General features: G+C 41.3%; 1 protein-coding gene across 2 annotated transcripts in view; it reads left to right on the top strand.

The window, feature by feature from the left end:
• Positions 1-25,212, top strand: part of TECPR2 (tectonin beta-propeller repeat containing 2) — a 136,847-nt gene that overhangs the window by 29,196 nt on the left and 82,439 nt on the right. For both annotated transcript variants that reach the window (XM_004483537.3, XM_004483536.4), the window contains exons 3-4: positions 20,256-20,384; positions 20,762-20,893. In XM_004483537.3, coding sequence (XP_004483594.2) covers positions 20,256-20,384; positions 20,762-20,893 — 261 coding nt within the window. The remainder of the gene's footprint in view (positions 1-20,255; positions 20,385-20,761; positions 20,894-25,212) is intronic.

The following is a 25,212-nucleotide window of genomic DNA, read 5'->3' as shown; positions in this document are numbered from 1 at the left end:
AGATAATTGTGCCCATTTATTTGGTCATGCAAGCTCCGGGCTGATGGTAATACAAGAACATTTACGGGCTTTAGTCATCAGTGAGTTTACTGCATAGATGGCTGATTATATCTATGATCGACCAGGGAGATTGCCGTCAGCAGTGAGTGACGTTTTATCCAATCAGTTGAATGCTTTAAAAGGGGAAGTGATTCCAGCATTCAGAGAGAATTGCCCAGCTTGTCTTTATACAGCCATCATCTCCCAGAAACTCATCAAGGACCTTCATTGGAGCCCCTGGTTGCAGCCCACCTGCGGAACCTGGACTTGTGCATCTCCACGGTCATGTGAGAGACTTGTATAAAATCTCTTACTATTTACAGATATTTCCTGTTGGTTCTCTTTCCCTAGAGAACCCTGACTAATATAATTATATCTCAGAGCAGCTGAATTTATCTGGCTAAAAATAGATCCACAACATAGGCCACCAGTGAAGAAACTCAGAACCGAGAGGATTTAGGTATTCCTTCCAGTGACTTGGGTGGACGCTTTTTCATGGTCAGTTTTTTTTTTTTTTTTTGCTATGTCAGAGATGCTTGCTAGATCCCTGTTCTTTAGCTAGATATTAATTACTCTTGACTTTCTGTTTCTTTCAACCTAATGTCTTTTCTGCAAACATTTCTTTAAATCAGTGTGAGGAAAAAGCATTCGGAGCTGCCAGTGAGCATTTTGCTTCCAGGTAGGATGGAGTAAGCACGCTCCATCCCATCTCTTCATCTGAACTCAGTTATAAAATGTTAACAGAATGTATGGTGAAATTGTTTGAGGACTCTGAAAATAAGTAGTAGCAGGTATTTTGGGGAAGAATACCAGATTTTTACATACTGACTTAGTAGTAAGTTTGCCATTTTTTCCTCTGGCTTTAACTCAGTGCAACCCAGAAGTGGGCAACAAGATGTAGACGGAGAACTGTAGCATAAACCCTCTAATTCTGACTTGAGTTGCACAGAAGAGAAATCCTAATGCTTAGATATCATGTAGAAATCCCTGATTTTTTCCTCTCTCTCTTTTCTTGGTTATCTTATACCCCTGACCTCCAGCAATCCTGTGGTAGCACTGTTAGCTGGCAGCAAAGTCTGCTTCCAGGAGCCAAAACGCTGAGGGAGGGGAACTTCCTGTCTGGTTGGTAGAGCTGTGGTTCCAAGAGTTTGGGGCTAATTTGCATTCCTTTTCTTCTCTTTCTGTCCTCCTGCCACTTGACCCCAGGCACAGGCTTGATAGTAGAAGTATACAGCAGAGTGGAATGGTTAAAGCCCCAGCTTTCTAGCCAGAAGACCACAAACAGGAGCCACGGGGAACTGGAAAGTCTGGGGAGATTGGATAGAGGGAAGAACTAGGGAAAGCAGCCCCATGAGGTTGTTCATGTGCTGAGCGCACCCTGAGCCGGGTACACGTGGAGCTGATCCCGTGGAGCTTGGTGCACCCTGAGCCGGGTACACGTGGAGCTGATCCTGTGGAGCTGGGTGCACCTGAGCCATGCACGTGTGGAGCTGATCCTGTAGAGCACAACCAAGACCTTATGACTAGAACAGGTAGACTTTGCCCAGGTCCCAGGCTGGACAGTGCTTGGTCCATCAGCACCTGGAGGACAGATCCAAGTAATACAGCAATAGACTTTGAAAAGCAAATGGACATTGGAACCACAGCCTGCAAAAGGGGTGTTGGAACTTGCAACATGACTCTAACTAGACTAGCTGCTTGTATTATTCTGATAAAACAAAAATATCAACATATTTCCACAGAATTGAAACAAGAACCGGAGCCTCATAATATTCAAAATGTCTTAGGACACAATCCATAATTATCTGGCATATGACAAATTAAGAAAATCTCAGCTTACATGGGAAAAGACAACAGAAACCAACAAGCAAGGTTGTACAGATACTGGAATTATCTGACATAGACTTTAAAGCAACTATCATGAAAATGCTCCAGCAGGGAAGGGGACTTGACCCAATGGATAGGGCATCTGCCTACCACATGGGAGGTCTGTGGTTCAAACCCCAGGCCTCCTTGACCTGTGTGGAGCTGGCCCATGCACAGTGCTGATGAGTGCAAGGAGTGCCGTGCCATACAGGGGTGTCCCCCTGTATGGGAGCGCCACATGCAAGGAGTGCGCTCCGTAAGGAGAGCCGCCTAGTGTGAAAGAAAGTGCACCCTGCCCAGGAGTGGTGCCTCACACAGGGAGAGCTGACATAATAAGATGATGCAACAAAAAGAAACAGATTCCGGGTGCCGCTGATAAGGATAGAAGCAGTCACAGAAGAACACACAGCGATTGGACACAGAGAGCAGACAATGGGGGGGTTGGGGAGGTTAGGAGGGTTGGGAGTAAGGGGAGAGAAATAAATAAAAAATAAATCTTTAAAAAAAAAAGCTCCAGCAAGCAATCATGAACACCTTTGAAACTAATGGAAAAATAGTCTCAACAAAGAAATAGAAGAACTAAAGAAGAATTGAATGGAAAATTTAGAACTGAAAAATAGAATAACCAAAATAAAAAACTCACTGGATGGGCTCACTAGAAGAATAGAAATGACAGAGGAAAGAGTCAGTGATTTTGCAGATAATTCAATAGAAATTATCCAATCTGAAAAAAGAATCCAGCAAAGCCTCAGTGACTGTGGGACAATAACAAAAGGACTAACATTCATGTCATCAGAATCCCAAAAGGAGAGAAGAAATGCAATGCTGGAAACATTTAAAGAAATAATAGCTGAAAACACAGAAATTTGGTGAAAGACATGTAGCCACAGACTGAAGAAGCTCAACAAACCCCAACAGGATAAACCAAAGAAACCTTTGTTTGTACACATTATAATCAAACTGCTAAAAACTGAAGACAAAGAAAAAGTCTTAAAAGTACTCAGAGAAAAACAGCACGTGACTCATAAGGAACAACAATTTGGATGATTGCAAAGTTCTCATCAGAAACTGTAGAGGTCAGAAGATGATGACACATTTTTAAAGTGCTGAAAGACTCAAAACTGTCAGCCTAGAATTCTTTACCCATGCAGGGGTCCATCAGGAAAGGAGAAATAAAGATATTCTCAGACAAAGGAAAACTAAGGGGATTCTTGCCATCAAACTTGCTGTAAAAGAATTGCTTAAGGAAGATCTTCACACAGAATGGAAATTATATCAGAAGGAAACTTGGAACATTAGGAATGAAGAACAAAAGTAAATAAAATACACTGTTTATTCCCTCTTTAGTTCTTTAAAATATGTTTGGCAGATACAAGCAAAACTTATAATGTCTGATCAGGTTTTCAGTGTGTGTTGATGCAAAGTATAAGACCACTGTAACACAAGGGGAGGAGAGTAAAGGGGCCTGTAGAGTGGGAAGGTTTCTACATTCTTTTTTTTTTTTTTTAAGATTTTATTTTTTATTTATTTCTCTCCCCTTCACCCCGCCCCCAGTTGTCTGCTCTCTCTGTCCATTTGCTGTGTGTTCTTCGTGTCCACTTGTATTCTTGTCAGCAGCACCAGGAATCTGTATCTCTTTTTGCTGCATCATTTTGCTGCGTCAGCTCTCCATGCGTGTGGTGCCACTCCTGGGCAGGCTGCACTTTTGTTGCATAGGGGAGCTCTCCTTTTGGGGCGCACTCCTTGCACGTGGGACTCCCCTACATAGGGGACATCCCTGTGTGGCACGACCCACCTTGTGTACCAGCACTGTGCATGGGCCAGCTCACCACACAGGTCAGGAGGCCCAGAGTTTGAACCCTGGACCTCCCATGTGGTAGGCAGATGCTCTGTCAGTTGAGCCAAATCCGCTTCCCTCTACATTCTTCTTGAAGAGAAAAAATATCATTCCTAAGTAGATTATGAAAAGTTAAGTATGTGTATATTTGTGAAGCAGGCTAACAAGATAGGGAATTAATAGATGGATCTGGAACCTGGCAAGAAGTCCATGTGGACATCAGTAATCCCAAGATTCCACCACCCAGAAGAAGACTTCCTCTGGAAGCCAGGAGAAGTCCTGGATATTCCCCAAGGACTTTATTGTTTGGCTCTCCTGGGAGATTAATGGGAAAAATAAGCAATCAAAGCAGAAAACAGCTGGAACTCCTCCCCTGCTGTTAGCAAAGGGGTGGGATAATTAACAGTTCGAAAGCCAGGCTCAAGGCCTGAATGAGCTCTCTTGCTCCCTCCTGCTCTGTTGCCTTTGGACCTCAGACTCCAGCTGCCTTCTGCCCTGCTTGGATTACTGCGCAAGTAAACCTGGGGATTTATAACCTATAATGGGAAACTGTAGCCTGTAAATCAGCCCTCTTTATCATTTTTCACCCCTTCCTCTCTACCTGGGACCCCTGATCTTTTATTTTCTCCCATTTCTCTTTCCTCCCTACCTGAATAAATTATTGGCCTAACTCACCCAGTGTGCTCTTGAAATTTATTTCTGCAGCATAGCGAAGAACCTAAACAAAATTCAGTAACATATGTATGTATATATATACACACTCACACATATGTAATAACCCCTAGAGCAACTGCTGAGAAGAAAAATGCACAATGTACAATGAGATATAGTTAAAAAAACACTAAATATATCAAAATGGAATTCTAAAAACGTTGAGGCAACCGACAGGAAAGGAAAATAGGGGAAACAAGAAGGAAAAACAGAAGAACACACTAAAAACAAAATGATGGGTCTAAATCTAAACATATGAATAATTACATTAAATGCAAATGATTTAAACATATTAATTAAAAGACATGTCAGAATGGACAGCTATATGTTGTCTACAAGAAACTCAATTCAGGGAAACGGACTTGGCCCACTGGTTAGGGCGTCCGTCTACCACATGGGAGGTCCGCGGTTCAAACCCCGGGCCTCCTTGACCTGTGTGGAGCTGGCCCATGCGCAGTGCTGATGCGCGCAAGGAGTGCCCTGGCACGCAGGGGTGTCCCCCGCGTAGGGGAGCCCCATGCGCAAGGAGTGCCCCCCGTAAGGAGAGCTGCCCAGCGTGAAAGAAAGTGCAGCCTGCCCAGGAATGGCGCCGCCCACACTTCCGGTGCTGCTGACAACAGAAGCTGACAAAGAAACAAGACGCAGCAAATAGACACAGAGAACAGACAACCGGGGGAGGGGGGGAATTAAATAAATCTTAAAAAAAAAAAAAAAGAAAAAAGAAACTCAATTCAAATATAATGATATAGTTAGGTTAAAAGCAAAAGAATGAAAAGATACTCCATGCAAACGCTAAGCAAAAGAAAGTGGGAACAAATCAGTAAGGGAATAGAAGAACGGAGCAGAACTATCAACCAGCTTGATCTAATTTGTCTTTATAGACCACTCCACCCAACAAAAGCTGAATAAACATTCTTTTTGAATGCACATGAAGCATTCACCAAGGTAGGCCATATCCTGGGTGGTAAAACATTGTGACTAAGTTGAATTAGAGCAAGCGTTCAGGCCCTTGTGTTTTCCTTGGTTTTTGTTTTTTCACTTTTTAATTGACATGTAACTTACACCAAATAAATTGTGGATTTTATATCTGTATGCAGCTGTGTAATCACCCCTATCCATCAATATATCAGCATTTCCAGCAGCCCACAAGACTCCTTCATGCTACTCCATTCCATAACCCTCCCCAAGACAACCACTATTCTGACTCCTTCAAACACTATAGAGGAGTTGTGCTAGCACCAGGCATTCATTCACCTGAGTAATATGGTGGTTTGAAGCATGTGTATCCAGAAAAACATGTTCTTAAAGTTAATCCATTCCTGTAGTATGGATCCATTGTAAGGAGGACCTTTTGATGAGGCTGCTTCAGTTAAGGCGTGACCTACCTCAGTCAGGATGGGTCTTAATCCTATTCCTGGAGTCCTTTATAAGAGAATGAAATTCAGACCTAGAGAGATAAAGTCAAGTAATCAAGAAGCTGAAATCAATGAAACCCAGAGGAGAGACGAGCAGATGTTGCCATGTGCTTTGCCATGTGTTAGAGGAGCCAAGGATTGCCGGCAGCCAGTCTTCAGGAAGAAAGCATCACCTTGATGATGCCTTGATTTGGACATTTTCTTGGCTTCAAAACTGTAAACAAATTCTCGTTGTTTAAGCTGAATCATTTCATGGTATCTGCTTTAAGCAGCCTAGGAAACTAAAACAAGTAATTTCTGACATTATGGTTTAGTATGCATTAGTGGAACCTGCACCTCTTAAGTTACAATTATAACCAATTTCTCTGTTATAAAACTCGTGTGTTTCATTGACCACTATTTTTTTAAAATGATGTAACTTTTTTTTAAATTCCAGCTGCCACATTCAGAAGAAGTAAAGTTAAAGAAGTAAAAAGTTAGTGCTCTGCAGAATAAAACTGCATATTACATCTGATTGCCAGGTTTTCAGTCTTACCTAGAATTATTCTATTTAACATACAATGAATCCTATGGAATTTGGAAGGAATATAATATACTAGGGCAGCTCAGCAGCACTGATGAAGTTTGAGGGGAGCCAGTACAAATTATTGGACCCAGTAGACTGGAGAGGGCCCGGGGAAAACCCTGGTGTAAAGGGAAGTGGATGTGGCTCAAGCAATTGGGCTTCCGCCTACCACACAGAAGGTCCTGGGTTCAGTTCCTGGTGCCTCCTGGAGAAGGCAAGCTGGTGCAGCAGGCAGGCGCAGTGAGCTGATGCAACTAGATGATGCAACGAAGAGACACAAAGAGGAAAGACAATGAGAGACACAACAAACCAGGGAGCTGAGGTGGCTCAAGCGATTGAGCACTCTCTCCCACATGGGAGATCCCAGATTCAGTTCCCAGTACCTCCTAAAGGGAAGACAAGCAGATACAGAGAGCACACAGCAAGTGGACACAGAGAGCAGACAGTAACCACAAACAGTGAGGTGGGGAGTGGAATAAATAAATAAAATAAATCTTAAAAAACAAAACAAAAAACCCACGTAAAGGCTTTTAGCTGGGTTCTCCGTGATGGACCAAAAAAAAAAAAGGTTTTGTTGAGGCCAAACTTCACACTTTGTAGCTCTGAATATCAAAAACATTTTTGAGTACCTGTTGTATATAGAGCACAAAACTTATAAATGTGCATAATCACAAAAATAGTGCCATTGTGGAAAGAATGGAGAATTTTGAGTTAGAATGTTAGGACTTGAAAACAAAGCTGTGTATCTGTATGTAAAACACATAGGAAGGGAGCAGATGTGGCTCAAGTGGTTGAGTGCCTGTTTCCCACATGGGAGGTCTTGGGTTCAGTCCCCAGTGCTTCCTAAAAATCAAACAAGCAGACAACACACTCAGGGGAGCCAGTGTGGTTAAGTGGTAGAGTGCCAGCTTCCCATATACGAGGTTCAGTCTCCAGCCCCTGTACCTTAAAAAACAAACATATACACAGGAAAAGGTCTGGAGGAATCTCCCCAAACTGTTAATCATCATTTTCTAAGTTTAGGTGGGGATTGAGAAAGGAGTGGGGTGAGGAAGGGAATAGGGAGGAGAAGTACCAGAAGTACTTTTTTTTTTAAGCTCTAAATAATATGGAGTTATTAGAATTTTTGTTGATAAGAATGTATTCATATATTGGTATTAAAGCAACACCATAAACAAAGATTTGGTTTTCCCTCTGGTACCCATTATTAGCTCTGTCATCCTCGAGATGAATGAAATATTTACTTTGTTAATGATTGTCCTCCTTGACTTCAGAGCTGGCTGGATCTTAGGATTGTGTGGTATAATCTGCACGTCTTAGAGATAAAGGAGTGGTAAGATTCCATCTCTGGCCACAGAGCTGGTTGCCTGAGCATCAGGCTTGTGCCTATGAGGAGAGGCAGGTTCTCCAGGCAGTGTCCATATGTAGAGATGATAGAAACCATGACAGCTGCTTCGCAGTCTCAGTCTCTGAAACTTCCAAAGAAAAATCGAGAAATGCATCAGTTTAGTTTAGGGAAAATTTAAGACTTTATGGGAAAGTAAATAAAAGTAAAAAGTTTACCCTCTAATAATTCCATGTTTGGTACACATTCTAGTAGCTAATAAATGAATTCAGCTAAGTGGCGGGGTATTATATCAACATGCAAAAACCAGTAGTATTTCCGCACAATGGTGATGAACAATCTGAACAGGAAATTCCTTTTCCAATAGCAACTAAAAGAACCAAATATCTAGGAATAAATTTAACCAAGGAAGTAAAGGACTTATACATGGAAAACTACGCAACGTTGCTAAGAGAAATCAAAGACCTAAAGAAATAGAAGGACGTTCTGTGTTCATGGTTTTGAAGCCTAGTGTTAAGATGTCAGTTCTACCCAAAGTGATTTACAGATTTAATGCAATCTCCTTCTTTGCAGTGATGGAAAAACCATTTCTTCAAATTTTTATGGAAGAGTAAGTGGCCCTGAATAGCCAAAACCATCTTGAAAAAGAAAAAGTTGGAGGACTCACATTTCCCAATTTTATTTATTTTTTTTAAAGATTTATTTTTTAATTTATTTCTCTCCCCTTCCGCTCCCTCTGCCCTATTGTCTGCTCTCTGTGTCCATTTGCTGTGTGTTACATTTCCCAATTTCAAAACTTATTTCAAAGCTGTATTGGTCAAAACAGCATGGTACTGGCACAAGGATGGAAATATAGACCAATGGAATCTAATTGAGAGTTCAGAAATAGACCCCTCACAATTGCCAGTTGATATTTAATGGGCTGCCAAGTCCACTTAATTAGGAAAGAATAGTCTCTTCAACAAAAGGTGCAGAGAAAACTGGATATCCATAAGCAAAAGAATGAAAGAGGACCCCTTCTTCACACAGTATATAAAAATGCATTAAAGGGAAACGGACTTTGGCCCAGTGGTTAGGGCGTCCGTCTACCACATGGGAGGTTCGCGGTTCAAACCCCGGGCTTCCTTGACCCTTGTGGAGCTGGCCCATGCACAGTGCTGATGCACGCAAGGAGTGCCCTGACACACAGGGGTGTCCCCCGCGTAGGGGAGCCCCACGCGCAAGGAGTGCACCCGTAAGGAGAGCCACCCAGCGCGAAGGAAAGTGCAGTCTGCCCAGGAATGGCGCCACCCACACTTCCCGTGCCGCTGACGACAACAGAAGTGGACAAAGAAACAAGACGCAGCAAAAAAAAAAAAGACACAGAAAACAGACAACCGGGAGAGGGGAGGGGAATTAAATAAATAAAAATAAATCTTTTTTTAAAAAAATAAATAAATAAATAAAAATAAAAATGCATTAAAAATGGATCAAAGACCTAAATATAAGAAACAGTACTATAAAAGTCTTAGAAGAAAACATAGGGAAGCATCTTCAGGACTTGTGTTAAGTGGTGGTTTCTTAGACTTTACATCAAAAGCACAAGCAATAAAAGAAAAATAGATAAGTGGGAACCTCACCGAAATTAAAAACTTTTGTTCATCAAAGGACTTCATCGTGAAAGTTAAAAAGACAACATACAAATGGGATAAATATTTGAAAGCCATATATCTGATAGGCGTTTAATATCTGGAATAAGTAAAAAAATTCTGTAATTTAAGAACAAAAAGACAACTCAATTTAAAAATGGGCAAAATTGAATAGACATTTCTCCAAAGAAGATGTACAGATGGGTGGCCCAAAAGCACATGGAAAGATGTTCAACATCATTAGCCATTAGGGAAATGGAAGTCAAAACCACAGTGTGATACTATTTCATACCCAATAGAATGACTACTATTAAAAAATGGAAAATTACAAGTGTTGGATAAGATATGGAGAAATAGGAACACTTGTTCATCATTGGTGAGACTATAAAATGGTGCAGCCACTGTGGAAAACAGGCAGTTCCTTAGAAAGTTAAATGTGATCTGGAAATCCCATTTCTAGGTATATACTCAAACAGGTGTTTGCATGCTGATGTTCATAGTGATATTATTTTCAGCTGCCAAAAGATGAAAGTAACCCAAGTATCCATCAATCAATGTTTATCCAAGTGGATAAACAAAATGCAGAATATACATACAATGGAATATTATTAAGCCACAAAAAGGAATGAGGTTCTGATACATGCAACAACACGGATGAACCTTGAAGACGTCATGTGAAGTGAAATAAGCCAGATTTGGGAAGCAGATATGGCTCAAGCAATTGGGCTCCCATCTACCATATGGGAGGTACAGCTTTCAATTCCCAGGGCCTCCTGGTGAAGGCAAGTTGGCCCGAGCGGAGATGTTTGGTGAGCTGGCCGGAACGGAGTGCTCGCCTGCTCAGGAATGGTGGCCCATGTGGCAAGCTGACCTGAGTGGAGAGCTGGTGCAGCAAGATGACACAACAAAAAGAGACACAGAGGAGAGACAGTAAGAGATGGAGCAGACCAGGGAGCTCTGGTGGCACAAGAGATTGAGCACCTCTCTCCCACTCCTGAAGGTCCCAGGATCGGTTCCCGGTGCCGCCTAAAGAGGAGACAAGCAGACACAGAAGAGTGTACAGTGAATGGACACAGAGAGCAGACAATTCAGGGGAGGGGACTAAATAAATAAATCTTAGAAAAATAAGAAAAACAAGATCAAAAAGGGCAAATATTGTGTGATCTCACTGATATGGAATAATTAATTAAATAGATTCTTAGAGTGGAAACCTAGAATATAGATTACCCGGGCTGGGATGGGATGGGAGTAGGGAAGGGGAGTTAATGCTTAATTGGTACAGAAGTTCTCTTTGGGGTGATGGAAATGTTTTAGTAATGGATGGTAGTGATGGTAGCACAACAACAAATGTGATTAACACTGCTGAGTTACGTATTTGGGTGTGGTTAAAAGGAGAAATTTTAGGTAATATATATGTTAGTAGGATAAAAATTTTATAAAAGCAAAACCATAGGACTATATAGCACAGACAGTGAATCCTTATGTAAACTGTGGCCTATGGTTAATAGTATAATGTTAATAATATTTTCATTCATAACAGAGTTCCACACTAATACAATGTGTGTGTAATAACGGGGAGAAGGTGTATATGGGAGCTCTTATTTTCTGCATGATGTTTTCTGTAAACCTACAATTTCTCAAATTAAAAAAATTATATATAAAAAAATGCATGTTTTTGGCATGACTGAAAGTCCATGATTTTGAACGAAATTATGTTCCTAAAGATTCAGAAAGCAGACTTTTTAAGTGGTGATTATAGCCTGACATGTGTTTTCGAGAATAATGCCTCAGGAAATCTTTTTTTCCGTAGAAGTTAGTGAGAGAGAGCAGATGGAAGCACACAAAATTCTCCCTATCTAGTGCCAGAAGCACTAAGAAAATGTCTGAGAAGCTACTGAGTTAAAACATGCTATAAGCTTGTGAAATATAAGTTGTGACATGTAAGAATAGACCAGAAAGATAACTTGACCTGAATTTCTAATTTTCTGTTTTGAAATTAAATGTCTGATCCTCTCTTAGCATTTGTCAAGTTGTTGAAATTCCATAGATTTGTCTTCAGAAATTTCTTTGTACTGACTGCTGCCGTGATATGTGCTGATGGAATGCCATTTCTCACTTCTGCAACTTTTCCACGCTTGTTCTCCCGGTTCATTCATTCTGCAAATATTTATTGGGTGCTTTCAATGAGCCTGGCCCATTGTAGATCCTGGAGATGCATGAAAGAAAGCAGTAGACTAATCCCTGCCCTCATGAGCTTAGAGTCTAATGGGGAGAATGAGACAAAGAATTAAGAAAAATTAGAGAAACCAGATAAATGCACATATAAATGGACAAACAAGATGGCAGAAGGCACTAAGGGCTGGAGTGTGTAGCTTGTGACAGCTAAATTCCAGGATGTCTTTGGCATTACAATATAGGTTTCACTGGTGTACTTTTTAGGATGGATTGTTTCAAATTAATTAATTGCTGGGAATTTTGCTTTCAAATATGTTTGACTGAGATTCCCAGTAAAAAATGCATTTGATTAAATGTCTGTTCTCCCTACATTGACTATAAATTCAATTTAATTGCAACAGATTTTTCTTAAAAAGACAATTGACAAGCTAATTTAACAGTGTGTAAAAAATTTTAATGGGTCAAGATGGGAAAAGTTGTCCTTCTGGATAACAAGACTTATTCTAAAGCCTGTGTGATGGAGGCAGTGTGCTGTTGGCATCAGAATAGGTAGATGGGTTATTGGAACAGGGTAGGGAATTCAGAAGACCCACGTGCAGATGAACACTTGAGTTATCGCACATCGTATTAGTGTCTTTTCAATAAATGGTGTGGGGCAATTGGATATGAATAGGGAAGAAAATCAAAGTTGATCCCTACTTTACTCCTATGGTTATTTTGTCTTAGCACTTTGAAGGTATTATACCATTATTTCCTGGCTGCTGAGCTTCTGCTGACTATCAGATTGTTTTCCATTGTAAGTAATTTGCCCTTTTCCTCTCTTTGAGATCTCTAGCGGTAGAGTCCCAGGCCTTTCCACTCCTTATTTCAGGTCCAGTGGGCATTCTGTATTCCATTTTGCCCCATTGAGTTATAAGTAAAGCAATTATTTAAGAAAAATAGATGCCTGGGTTTAACTTTCAGACCATTAAAAAGTTGTATGAGTATTGAAATTTCAAAGTTGTTCTTTGTTAATAGTAAAAGAAGGTAAATAATCCTTATGAATTGAATGAATCCGTCTCTTATTTGAGTCTTATTAAATATTTCAAAATATTTCAGATCTATTGGTTATTTGGTATGCTAGCTGTTTCAGTTGAAGGGTAAGCTTTGGCCTACCAAAGGAAGCTCATAAAGAAAGCCTTTTCACACTTCCCAGTTCCCATGAACCTGCTCACAAAGATCACTGTTTCCCTGATGCCGTTTTTTCTTGTTTTAAAGGGAAAACTGCCTGCCAAGAAGCTCAGGAAGGTTACCCAAGTGCTGTACTGATGGTGAAGTGTGTGTCCAAAAAACCATTGCTGGCAGCTTTCTGCTCAAAAGCCCTTTTTCCTTAAATGTTTTGATTACTGGGTTCCCCTTTGAGGAAATTATGAATTCCTCAAACGAATGCAACCAGAGCCCCTTAGGAACCTGGAAATGGGGGAAAGGAGAGTTAAACACAACGATAGATGAAATATGAGGTGGAAAGAGTCTCTGAAAAGGCACAATATATAAGAACTTTTAATGGGTAAAGAATGGAGAATGGAGAAGTTGCTCTTCTAGATAACAGGACTTACTCTAGGGAAGCAGATGTGGCTCAAGCAGCTGGGCGCCTGCCTACCACATGGGAGGTCCTGGGTTTGGTTCCCAGTGCCTCCTAAAGATGAGCAAGACAGTGAGCTGATGCAGTGGGTTGGCATGGTGAACTGACAGCAGTGTGATGCAACAGGGAGATACAGTGAGGAAACACAATGAGAGACAACAAGCAGAAAGTGGAGGTGGCTCAAACGATTGAGTGCCTTCCTCCCACATGGGAAGTCCTGGGTTTGGTTTCCAGTGCCTCCTAAAAAGAAGATGAGCAGACACAGAGCACACACAACAAACAGAGAGCAGACAGCTAGTGCGAACAATAAGGAGTAGGGGAGGGAGAAAGAAATAAATAAATCTTAAAAAAAAAAAAAAGACATTGTAAAGCCTCTCCCAGGCCAGAGCCAGCTGGGCTGTCCCCATGTCAAGAGAAAAGAGAATGATGGAAGGAAGAGGGGGATGGTCTGGTATGGAACTTAGGAAAAACTACAAATTGGGCTGAATGGCTCATGCCCAAGGGGAGAGCCCCTTGGCATGGCTGACTCGGGCAAGGACGTGGCCTCATGTTGCTCTAGCTGTGGACCCTCCTGAGATCTTTTCTTGCTTGCTGTGCTTGGCAATCAGCTTTGGGACTAAAACTTGCTGCCCACATAGATCTAACAGTGGGAGAAAATGTACAGATTGTGCTCACCTGAGCCTTCTGGTCTATGTGGTTGTCGGTTCATTGTAGAATAAAAAATTGGCTTTTTGGCTTAAACTCGGCCATCTTGTGTGTGAGATGATCACGAGACATCCTCCCTCGGCTGGCCACCAATAGGATTCAATTGAAGGTTGAGTGTCTGGGTCATGGAGGCCAATGGCCAGACCCTTCCCAGGGAAATTAATTCACCAGGGTGACTCTGTGTTAGGCAGACTGTAGATAAAACTAGACACTCTAGAGTACCTAGGGACCCAAGAGTAAGTGGTAAAGCTGTGAATGAGACCAAGGGAATAATTAATCCAGGTGTCAGGATAGAGCACATCAGGGTGTAGCACATGGAGCTTCAAAGATGCGGTTAATGTTCCCTCTCCAAGCTAGATGATGATTACTTGGGTGCTTATTTTATGCTTATTCTTTAAGCTGGATTGTGTATGTTATATGTAGTCTGATGTGTATATATGGTCATATTTCACTATTCTAAAAAAATGGAAGCAGAGAAGACCATATGATGAGGCACAATGTATGCAGCCAGCTGGCTTCCCCTCTCTGCACCTGTTGGAGTTGACCATGCCTCTCCATGACCCACCTGTATGCATGTGTTGAGAGTGTTTTATTCTTGTATTTTTGTGGTGGCTCTCGCTCCTTTTCCTAACCTGCAAGAACCCTGAAAGAAGCACCCTGGTTTGTTTCCCTGACACCAAGCATAGTGAAGCCATCAGTAAACTCTTAACTGCACAACTCATTTTAAACTTTAGCAGTTCCTTTAAATAGGCTATTTGATGTTAGGCCTATCCGTATTTGCAGACTTGTATGAAAAGCAATACTGAAAAAAAGCAATACTAGATCATTATTTTAGTGGAGTTAGTGCAGGAAAATCCCATTTTTAAATAATATCTTAAGTGAAGAATTGGTTTTATGAAATAGAAATACTGCTAAAAAGATTGATGGTGGATATGAGCCTGGAGTTTTGGGGTATCTTGAAAGAGGTTTTGTGTATCCCGATTCAGTCATAAAAAATAACCCTCAGATAATTTATCTCCTCAAATAAAACAGAATTTTCATCAGTGTCTTTTCATTCTCTATGTCCTTTGCTAATAACCTAATTTTAGTTACACTCTCCTGCTGTAGGGAGAGTAACTGATGGATAGCCCCAACTGCTGTACTTGAAATTGCCCTTGGTTGACAACCACTTGTTAAGTCTTACCATATTACTAATTATTTTTCTACTCATCTAATCTTTATCCTTTTTTTGTTTTTCTTTTTTCCTGCTGCCTTTGGATTTATTTTCCATATTTCTAGTTTATCTCCACTCTGGGTTATTAGGCTTTACCTCTATGCTTTGTTTTTTTAGTGGTTTCTGTAGGGTTTATAACATGACTTTAATTTATCACATCTACCCTCAAATAATATTGTATCCCTTCACAGATAATGTAAGAATCATACAGTTTTACTATTTTGGGACTTTTTTGTTACTAGCATATAGAAATACAATAGATTTTTGTATATTTTACTTGTATTCTGTTTTTAGATTTCTTAGGCTTCTCTATGTAGGTGATCATGTCTGTCTATGAAGAAAGACAATTTTATTTCATCTTTTCCAAACTGTATATGCCTTTAATTTTTTTCCTGACTTATTGCACTGGCTAGTACCTCAAGTATAATGTTGAATAGAAATAGTGAGAGTGTATATCCTTGCCTCAGCATTTATTCTTTCACCATTATATCAGCTGTAGGTTTATCATAGATGCTTTTTATTTCCATTTATTTCCATTCCTAGGTTACTGAGAGTTTTTTATCATAAACATGTATTGAAGATGTCTGATACTTTTTTTCTGAATCAATTGAGATGATCGTATGATTTTCTCCTTTGCTCTACTTATTGATTTTTAAATAGTAACCCAACTTTGCATTACTGGGATAAACTGCACTTTGTCATGATATATTATCTTTTTTTTAAACTGGTGATATTCATTTTACTAATATTTTGGTAAGGATTTTTGTGCATAGGTTCACAAGGGACATTGGTCTGTACTTCTCTCGTGATGTCTCTCTCTGGCTTTTCATCGTGCATATAACTGCTAGTATTTTGGTTCTGTTTTTTTAACAGACCTGGACATTGTTATTGTTGTATTTATAGCCATTGTTTAGATTTCCTCACGTTTCTGTCAGTTTCTTCTCTCACTGTTTCTTCTTACATCTCAGCCCTTGTAACTGTTTTCCTTCTTCCTGGGGTATATCCTGTTGGACTTCTGGTGAGGTCTTTAGGCAGTAAGTGCTCTGATTTTTTGTTTGAAAATGTCTCTCTCACTGAATTATTACAGGTTAATAGTTGTTTTGTTTGTTTAATTTTCACTTAGCCCTTTGAAGATGATTTTCCCATGTGTTCTGGACTCTTGTTGAGAATTTGATTCTTTTAATAATTACTCATTTTTGATAATTTATCTTCTTTATCTGATTGATAGATATTAATACCTTCTTTGTCTTTGAGGGTTTGCTCATTCCCTGCTAGATGTATACAAGTGCACTTCTTTTTTTATTTTTTCCTTTTTTTAGGAGGTACTGGGGAGTGAACCTGGGACCTCATACGTGTGAAGCAGGCACTTGCAGCCACTGAGCTCCACCCGCTCCACTGTGCGCTTCTTTTTATTTATCCTGTTCAAGATTGCCCTTCTCAGGATTCTTTCATCAGTTTTCGACAATTTGGGGCCTTTATCGCTGAAGATATTGCCTTCTCTTTCCTTCTAGAATTCCAGTTAGAGGTAGGTTGGCCCTTTCTATTCTGTCCTAGATATATGTCTTTTTATCTTTTTGTCTCTATTGCACACTAGGTAATTTCCTCAGATCTCTCTTCTGCTTCAGCAATTCCTTTTAGCAGTGACTAACCTGCTATTTAGTCACTCCACTGAGATTTAACATTCTTTTAGGTTCCTTTTTCATTTCTGTTTCTGGTAGTGGCCTGTTCTTTGGTTTTATTTTCAATTTCCTCTTTATTTCTTTGAGAATTTGAAGCATGTTTATTTTATGGTCTGGGTGTGCGCAGGCTGAGTGAGTGGTGGGGTGGGGTGGGGAGATTACTTGGTCCTCTTGCTGGTTCCTTCAGTTGACCTTCATGGGCCTCTTTGTGCCTGGGCTGGTTTCTCGTGATGAGCTGTTTGGCTGATCCCAGAGTGCTGGAGCCCTGAGCAGCCTGGTCTAAGCGGTGTCCTCAGGTGGGAGTGAGTGCCAGGCACCCCGGAGCGCTGCCAACATAGAAGCCCTTCAGGTGAGCCAGCTGGCCTGGCACTTCTTCTGAGTAGCAAGGGAGAAGAAGGTGGAACTCAGATATCAGACAGGGCGGGCTTGTGATTACACATTTTCAGGAAAGCTGCTTTTGCACTCCTTCCAATCTGATGCCTGAGAGAAGGCAGATTTCCTTGTCAGCTCCATTTGCCAGCAAATCAGTTTTTCCCTGGCTTCTTTCACTGAGGAGTGGTTCCTCAGGGATTCAGCCTTTGCAGGGGCCATCAGTTGCAGCTGCCCACCTTGTCTGGCCTGAAGCTCTCTCTCCCCCTTAGCTCTGTACAGGTGGGATGCTGCAGCTAGATACTGGCCAGAAGTCCCAGAGAAGGCTGTGGCTTTAGGGCCAGCTTTGCTTTTGTTTTGACAGCAGGTTTGTTTTTGTTTTTGGCTCTTCTGTATTTTCCCTACTTTCCTCAGAGCCCAGCTCTGCATTTGAAAGAATGCCACAACTATCTTATCCAGCATTTTTAGGTATTAGGGAGGTTTTTTGGAATACCTAGACTGTTGTTTTGCCAGAAGTTGTGAAGCCTCATATTTCGTTCCTATCTGAACCGTAGTTAAGTGCTGATAATCCATTTCTTGGGATGTTTTGGTTTGTAGGTCGAGAACCATGACATTTATTTGTGATCATATAACCTTAACTCAAACTCAATACACTGGTTTCTTGGAAAACATTTGTACAGGCTCTGCACATATTCAGGTTTCTAACCCATCAGACTGATGATTTTTATTTTGAAATCGTTCATTCAGAAAAAATTACCTAGCTGTTTAAACTTGTGCTAAAACATATGGCATGATTGCCAGTAAATCAGTATTTTTTTCTGGGGCTGGCACTCAATCACTAAGCCACATTGGCTTCCCTGAGTTTTCTTTTTTTTTCGTTTGTTTACTTGTCATTTATTTTTTGTTGCTGTTTGTTTTTTAGGAGGCACTGGGAACGGAACCTGGGACCTATCTCTCATGTGGGAAGCAGGCACTCAACTGCTTGAGCCACATTCACTCCCCAGTAAATCATTTTGATTCCTGATGTGGTGGCGGTTTTTATAATTACAGATTCCCAGGGAAAATATTCTCTTTTGCACATCCTGCTACCATGTCAAAACTCTACATATCTAAAACATATTACCTATATTCATATTTCACATGAGGTCTTTTGAAATATTATGGGTAAAAATTGCATAAAAAACATATTAACTGCATATGGCGGTGGATTTGGTGTGTCAGCGTGGCTGGATTATGGTGTCCAGGGCTTTGGTAGGTGGATTGAGCAGCTATGATTGATCAAGGAAAGGCGATTACTTTCCTCCATAATGTGGGGAGACTTTAAATGCACAGAATTGAGAGGTCTGGGCAAGAGAAGGAATTCTGCCCAGGACTTCACCATCACTTACAGAGTTTCCAGCCTCCAGCCTGCTGGCAGATTTCAAACCTAGCAGCTCTCATACTCATGTGAGCCAGTTCTTTAAAATAGCTCTATTGCTAGGTGTGTGTGCGTGTGGTATGGGTATGTATAGTGTATATTAGGTAGTGTATGTATGTACATTTACGTGTATATCTCATGTATATGTATGTTTATCCTGTTGATTCTAACACCTTCACTGTCCCCCTCAAAGCAGTGCCAGTGATTTGGCTAGTGGTACCCTCACTCTCCTGTGACCCCCGCTGGACCCTGTCTGGTTCCTTCATTCTCCCTCCTTTCCCAAAGCTGACCCAGCCTTCCGTCCCCAAGCCCTTTGGGTCCTCCACAGGGAAAGCAGAGCGGTGGGCAGACCAGGGCCCTGGGGGAGTCGCAGGCAGTGTGGGCCTAGACAGGTTGCTTAGCCTCCCTGAGCCCAGCCCTGTCCTTTAGAGGATCTCCGCCGCACCCAGCGCTAAGGGCTGTTTGAGGAGGCAGCGAAGTGCACGGCACATGGTGAGTCGCCTGGTGCGTGGAGCAGGCCCATGGATGGAGGCAGGGTGCTGTGTTCCTTGCTATGACAAGGTCCTGCTGACTCATGGCATCGTCTACGTGTTGTTTTCTAACGGGCCCTGAGGACTCAGGCCACGTCCCAAGGCTCCAAGCTAGTCGTCCCGCAGTGCTCCACCCCTCCTTCCTCCTGCTCCTGCGCTGGGCTTTCCTGACATCCTTTTGACACACACTGACAAAACCAGAACTCAAGCCGTCCTCCTTCTCCTTCCTATCGCTTAAGATCCAGATCCCTTAACTTAGATCACAATCTGGCACAAGATGTTTTTATGAACTGTGAAAATACGCTGAAAGCCATGAAGTTTCAGACGAAAGTAAGGTCCTGCCCTTGGCACCCCCCCCCCCCCCCCCCGCTTCAAGTGTCCTGTCGCGAGCGCATCCGGCTGCCAGAGCTGAGCTTTAAGAGGTGGAGGGCTGTGAGTGTAGAGGTGTCCTGTGGGTGAGAATGACTGCTACTTGAGTGATGTATTGGCGATCATTCCATAGTTCTACTGGCAAAAGTTCAAAATGACTGTGTACTTTTTTTCAAATGATTGGTTTGAAAATAAAAATCATTGGTTAGGTAGGTTGGAAACCTGCATGTGTGTGCAGTGCTTGCACAAATGCTTTTAAATTAACCAATGCATTAAGCTTGAGTTACTGTTATTTAATATGGTTGTTGATCTAAAAACCAAACCCCCCAGGAATTCGTCTCTAAACCACTCCCAGGCAGTCTTCTTTCTCACTGACACTTGCAGCAAACCTCTGAGGCTGGAAGACCTGGGCAGCAGGACCCGTGCAGAGGCGTGAATGGTCTGCCCAGAGTTGAGAGAGCTGCCCAGAGCAAAGCGGCTGCTGGCTTCAGCCGCTGGGGCTGGGGGTGCCATGCTGGGTAGTCTCTTGATCAGAGCTCAGCGTATTCATACTTAATTGATCAGCATTTCCTTCATCAGAGATGAGTTTTTTATTTTGTCATTTTAAAAGCCTCAGAAGGAAAAGGTGGTCTTTTAAAGTGGAATTTTTGTATTCATTTCCAGCCAGGAATATGTACAAACTGCAGCCCAGTGAGGCAGTATCTTCCTTGTTACTCATTTTTAAAACCTACAAGGTCCAGTTCCATTTGTTTTTGAATTTTCCTCTTCTAGGGGAAAATGGAATCCATCACGGTCGTGAAGCTGCTCAGCTGCTTCGATGACCTCGTGGCTGCAGGCACAGCCTCTGGGAGGGTGGCAGTTTTCCAGCTTGTGTCTTCATTGCCAGGGAGGAATAAACAGGTATGTGCTCACCGTTTTAGCTTTCCTTAACTTCTTGGCAAATTCCTCATGGGCTTTAAAATGAGAAAACCTCATCTGTCTAGGAAACCTTAATGTTAGGCTGCTTGTACTTAGATAACATTTTTGCTCATGGTAGGGCTCTTGGCAAAAAGCACGTATAGGTGATGTCAGTTTTGCTTAATATTTTCTGGCATGTTCTCTGTAGGTTGTGACGGTAGACAGACATATGGACACTTGTACATGTCCACGTGGGAAGCAAGGTTAGGAGAAGCAGCTCTTGGACGTATGGGAGGGACTGACATCCTCTTGCCCATGTGGCCCCATCTCACAGTTTTTATCCTTTTCTTCTTGTGTGTATTTTTATCGTTTACTCATAGCTTCGGAGATTTGATGTCACTGGTATTCACAAAAATAGCATTACAGCTCTGGCTTGGAGCCCCAATGGAATGAAATTATTCTCTGGAGATGACAAAGGGAAAATTGTCTACTCTTCTCTGGATCTAGACCAGGTAAAATTATTTTCAGAAATATTGTTGCCTCTTATATTAGAGAAATTATCTCCATAATTGTATTTTCAGTTAGTTTATAATCTTAATCATATTCCCTTTGTACTCTGTGTTGTTGTCTGTAACATTTTCTTTCAAGGATCTAACTCCCATTTCTGTGACTAATGAGTTGGTCTTTGTTTTTATTCGAACATTCACTTTTTTTATTCTACTATTATCTATTGCTACAACTTAGGAAAGAACCCCTTTTCAATTCCCAATACCTTGAAAGGTTTAGTAGGAGTGATGCAAAGCACTTCATAATCATAGCTATGGACAAAGGCTGGTGATTTCAAGGCATGGAAAGCTCTCCAGCAGCAAACCCTGCCTGTCTGAGCGATCCTCACCAGGGAGAGGAAGCCAGAGCAGGGCGGGCGGCGGCGCAGTGCCCAGGCCCCACCCACATATCCGCTACTGAATTTAACCTGCACAGCAATGCGCCGAGCTGTGTGTTCTCATCCCCAAGCAGTAGATGAAGAAACCGAGGCCCAGAGAGATCCAGTAAGCAGCCCAGGATCACGAGCTAATACCTGGCAGAGCTGAATTTCAAACTGAAGTTCTGCTGCAAAGCCAGTGGACGTAGTGCTGTACGCCTGCCTGTGCTTTATTTTAAGTCTCTCTGCCCGGCTAGACTGTAGTTTTCATTCCAAGTGCACGGCAATTATCAGCTGAGTGACTTTTAATTCCTTGATCTATGACTGACCTGCCTATTACAAATATTCTCTAGCAGCAGTTCTCAAACTTTTTAATCTCAGGATTCATAAAAATTTACATTCATAAAAATTACCAAGGACTCCAGAGAGCTTTTGTTTATGTGGGTTATGTTTATCAAGTTTACTGTATTAGGAATTAAAACCGAGAAATTTAAAAATATGAACATATTTTAAAACAATAATAATAAACCTCTTACATGTTAACAAAGGTAACATTTTTGTGAAAAAGTCTATTTTCAGCAGCATAACATTTTAAAACAATAATAAATGTTTTACATATTAACAAAAGTAACATTTTTGTGAAAAAGTCTATATTTTCAGCAGTATAAAAGGCATTATTTCACATTTTTGCAAATACCTATAATGTCTGACTTCATAGAAGACAGCTGGATTCTCCATTCAATCTGTTGCAATACATTGTTTGGGTTGAAATTTATAAAGAAAATCTGACCTCACATAGACATGTAGTTGGGAAAGAGAATATTTTAAAACCATTTTCAGATCATTGTAATATATTCTTCTTTGATCCTGCATCTAAGCAGGACATGAGGTGGCTTCTTAAAGGTTAGTTAGAGTGTGGAATCTGAAGCATAACATACTTTTCATACTCTGTAGCATCAAAGTCCATTGGTCTATCCTGCTCTTTGAATGGATCTTCAAATCTTGCATGATTTTTTTTTAATGACTTTGAGTGAGAAAGTACCTTTTTTTAAGACTTTATTTTTATTTATTTCTCTCCCATTCCCCACCCCCCGCCCCAGTTGTCTGTTCTCTGTGTCCATTCGCTTTGTGTTTTTCTGTGTCCACTTCTATTCTTGTCAGCAGCACCAGGAAACTGTGTCTCTTTTGTTGTGTCATCTTGCTCTGTCAGCTCTCCATGTGTTCAGCTGCCACTCCCGAGCCGGCTGAACTTTCTTTTGTGCTGGGCAGCTCTCCTTACGGGGCACACTCCTTGCGCGTGGGGCTCCCCTACGCGGGGGACACCCCTGCATGGCACAGCACTCCTTGCATGCATCAGCTCTGCACATGGGCCAGCTCCACATGGGTCAAGGAGGCCCTGGGTTTGAACCGTGGACCTCCCATGTGGTAGGCGGATGCTGTATCCATTGAGCCAAGTCCGCTTCCCTTTGCATGATTTTGTAGCAACATGTATTGGTCATTTGAAAGACTGGTTCACGGGGAGATGCATATCTTCCAAGTGTTGTTGCACTTCATTATACAACATTAAAAAAAATCACCTCTGTTAACATTGCCATCATTTTGATTGGTAGAAGAGTTTTTATCTGTTGAGAAGCTGTCAAGTTCAGAAGGGCAGGTACAAGTTTTTAGACTTCCCATCTTCACTTGAAAGCTTGAATTTCATCATCGGCCACAAGTATTATCCCTTGTTTTCCTTGACGTCACAGGTCCACTTTATTCTTTTCGAGAAAATGCCTGCCAAATACCCAAGTTTGAATAATTATAGTGTTTTGAGTAAAAATGGTGTTCCATGAAAAAAGCAGCTGTTCGACTCACAGCTCAGACAACTGCACAGGTGCTTTTCCTTGAGATAGCCATTGTACTTCAGTATGCAGCAGAAGGCCTATATGTGAATGTCCCATTTTGTTACATAGAATACTAAAAAGATGAGTACCTAAGGGTCAAGATTTAATAAAATTACTATCCTGCTTCATCAAAGACATTCCTAAGAGAAATGCATTTTTGCTGTGCGTATGTGGAGGTGAAGAAGTTACAGTGCTGCTCGTGGAGTATGGTGCCACTGCCTCAGTTCAGGCTGAGGTTCCAGGAGCTTTACCCCCTGTGGCTTGTGTACCATCAGTACACTTGTTAGCCCAGCAAAAAGGCAGATGATGTCTTAGCATTATCGTGAAAATGGCTTTCTGATGAGTTAGGGGACAACTGCAAAGGTTGAGGGCCCAGTCCTCAAGACTGCACTCACTTTAAAAAAAAAATTTTTTTTAATTAAAGTTAATAGATCACAAGGAATGTTACATTAAAAAACATAAAAAAACAAAAAACATAAGATGTTCCCATATAACCCACTCCCCAACCCCAACACATCATTTTTGTAAATTGTATTTTTTTGAAGATGTATTTGTTGCTACAAAAAAAAAGTTACACTAAAAAATATAAGAGGTTCCTGTATACCTGCCACCCCCCCATGCACTCACTTCTGACACCAGAAAAGTTCTAGGACTTTCCCACAACCACCCTCAGGTTTAATAATTTGCTTCAAAGTCTCACAGAACTCACTGGAAACTCTTATGCTCATATAGTTTATTAGAGGAAAGGGATTCAGAATAAAACTAGGCAAGGTGAGAGGCGCCTAGGGCAGAGTCCAGAGCAGAGCCCGCAAGGAGCTTGCATCATCCCTCCCGGCAGTCAGGTTGCATTACTTCCTGCCATCAGCGCATGACAAAATGCACAGTGTTGCCAACGAAGCTCAGTGTTCACGGTTTTTATTGGGACGCCATTAGTGGGCATGGCTGACTGATTAGTTGATTGCTCACGGGGTTCATCTCAGCCTCCAGGTCCATTGATACTGCGGTCTCCAGAGCCCACACCTACACCCTAAATCGTATTGTTGGTCTTCCTGGTGTGGCAGACAGGTACAGCTAGTCCCTGCCCTAAGTCACTTCATTAAATTAGCTGGTATGCCCCAGGGCCCCAGGAACTAGTTAGACATAGCATTCCAAGTTGTCTAGATAATACATCAGAAGCTAAAGGCAAAGCCAAACCATCTCTTTGGGCAAAACCAAATTCTTTACTACACAGTTTTTTATTTTATGTATGTGTGTATTTTTTTTGGTGGTAACATACAATACAGATGTTCCTGTTTCAACCACTTTTATACAGTTGTTGAAATTGCACATCCACTGTATAATTCATAGATATTAATTACACTCACAATATTGTTTACTATACAATTTTGATTTTCAGATCCTCAGAAGGGTCTTTGGAACCCTCAGGGATCTGTGAACCCCATTTTGAGAACTGTTACTCAATAAGAAAACGTTTTGTTAAGGGGCTAATGTATTTATACTTTGCTGCTGCTGAGGACGAAAACTGAGTTAGTCCCTTATAAGCTGCAAGTTTGAGATTAAAAAGTTTATTTGTTAGGCAAAATTGAAAAATCTTTGATTTTGGCATATTCCCAATTTAATCCAGCCTATTAATCGAAAAACACAGCTGAATGGTACCGGCGCAGATCCTCCAATCCCTGACCAGAGAGTGTGCTGGTCCTGTGTTGCCTTTTCAGCGAACAGAGAAGTCAGGTGCAGGAGAGTGATTTTAAAACATTCTGAGAAAGAAAAAAAAGAGAGAAGATGCAAATAAAATCAGAAGTAGGAAGGGAGACATTACTACTGACCCCCCAAGAGATCATAAGAGGATACTATGAACAATTGTACATCACTAAACTAGACAACATAGATGAGACAGACAAATTCCTAGAAACACACGAGTAACCTACACTGACCCTGGAATATATAGAAGACCTCAACAAACCAAACACAAGTAAAGAGATTAAAACAGTCATCTAAAACCTCCCAAAGGTAAAAAGCCCAGGAC

This window comes from Dasypus novemcinctus, chromosome 3 (assembly GCF_030445035.2).
Source record: "Dasypus novemcinctus isolate mDasNov1 chromosome 3, mDasNov1.1.hap2, whole genome shotgun sequence".
In the NCBI taxonomy this organism is placed as follows: domain Eukaryota; kingdom Metazoa; phylum Chordata; class Mammalia; order Cingulata; family Dasypodidae; genus Dasypus; species Dasypus novemcinctus.
The sequence above is the reverse complement of the archived record's forward strand: the minus strand, read 5'-3'. Positions and strand labels throughout refer to the sequence as shown.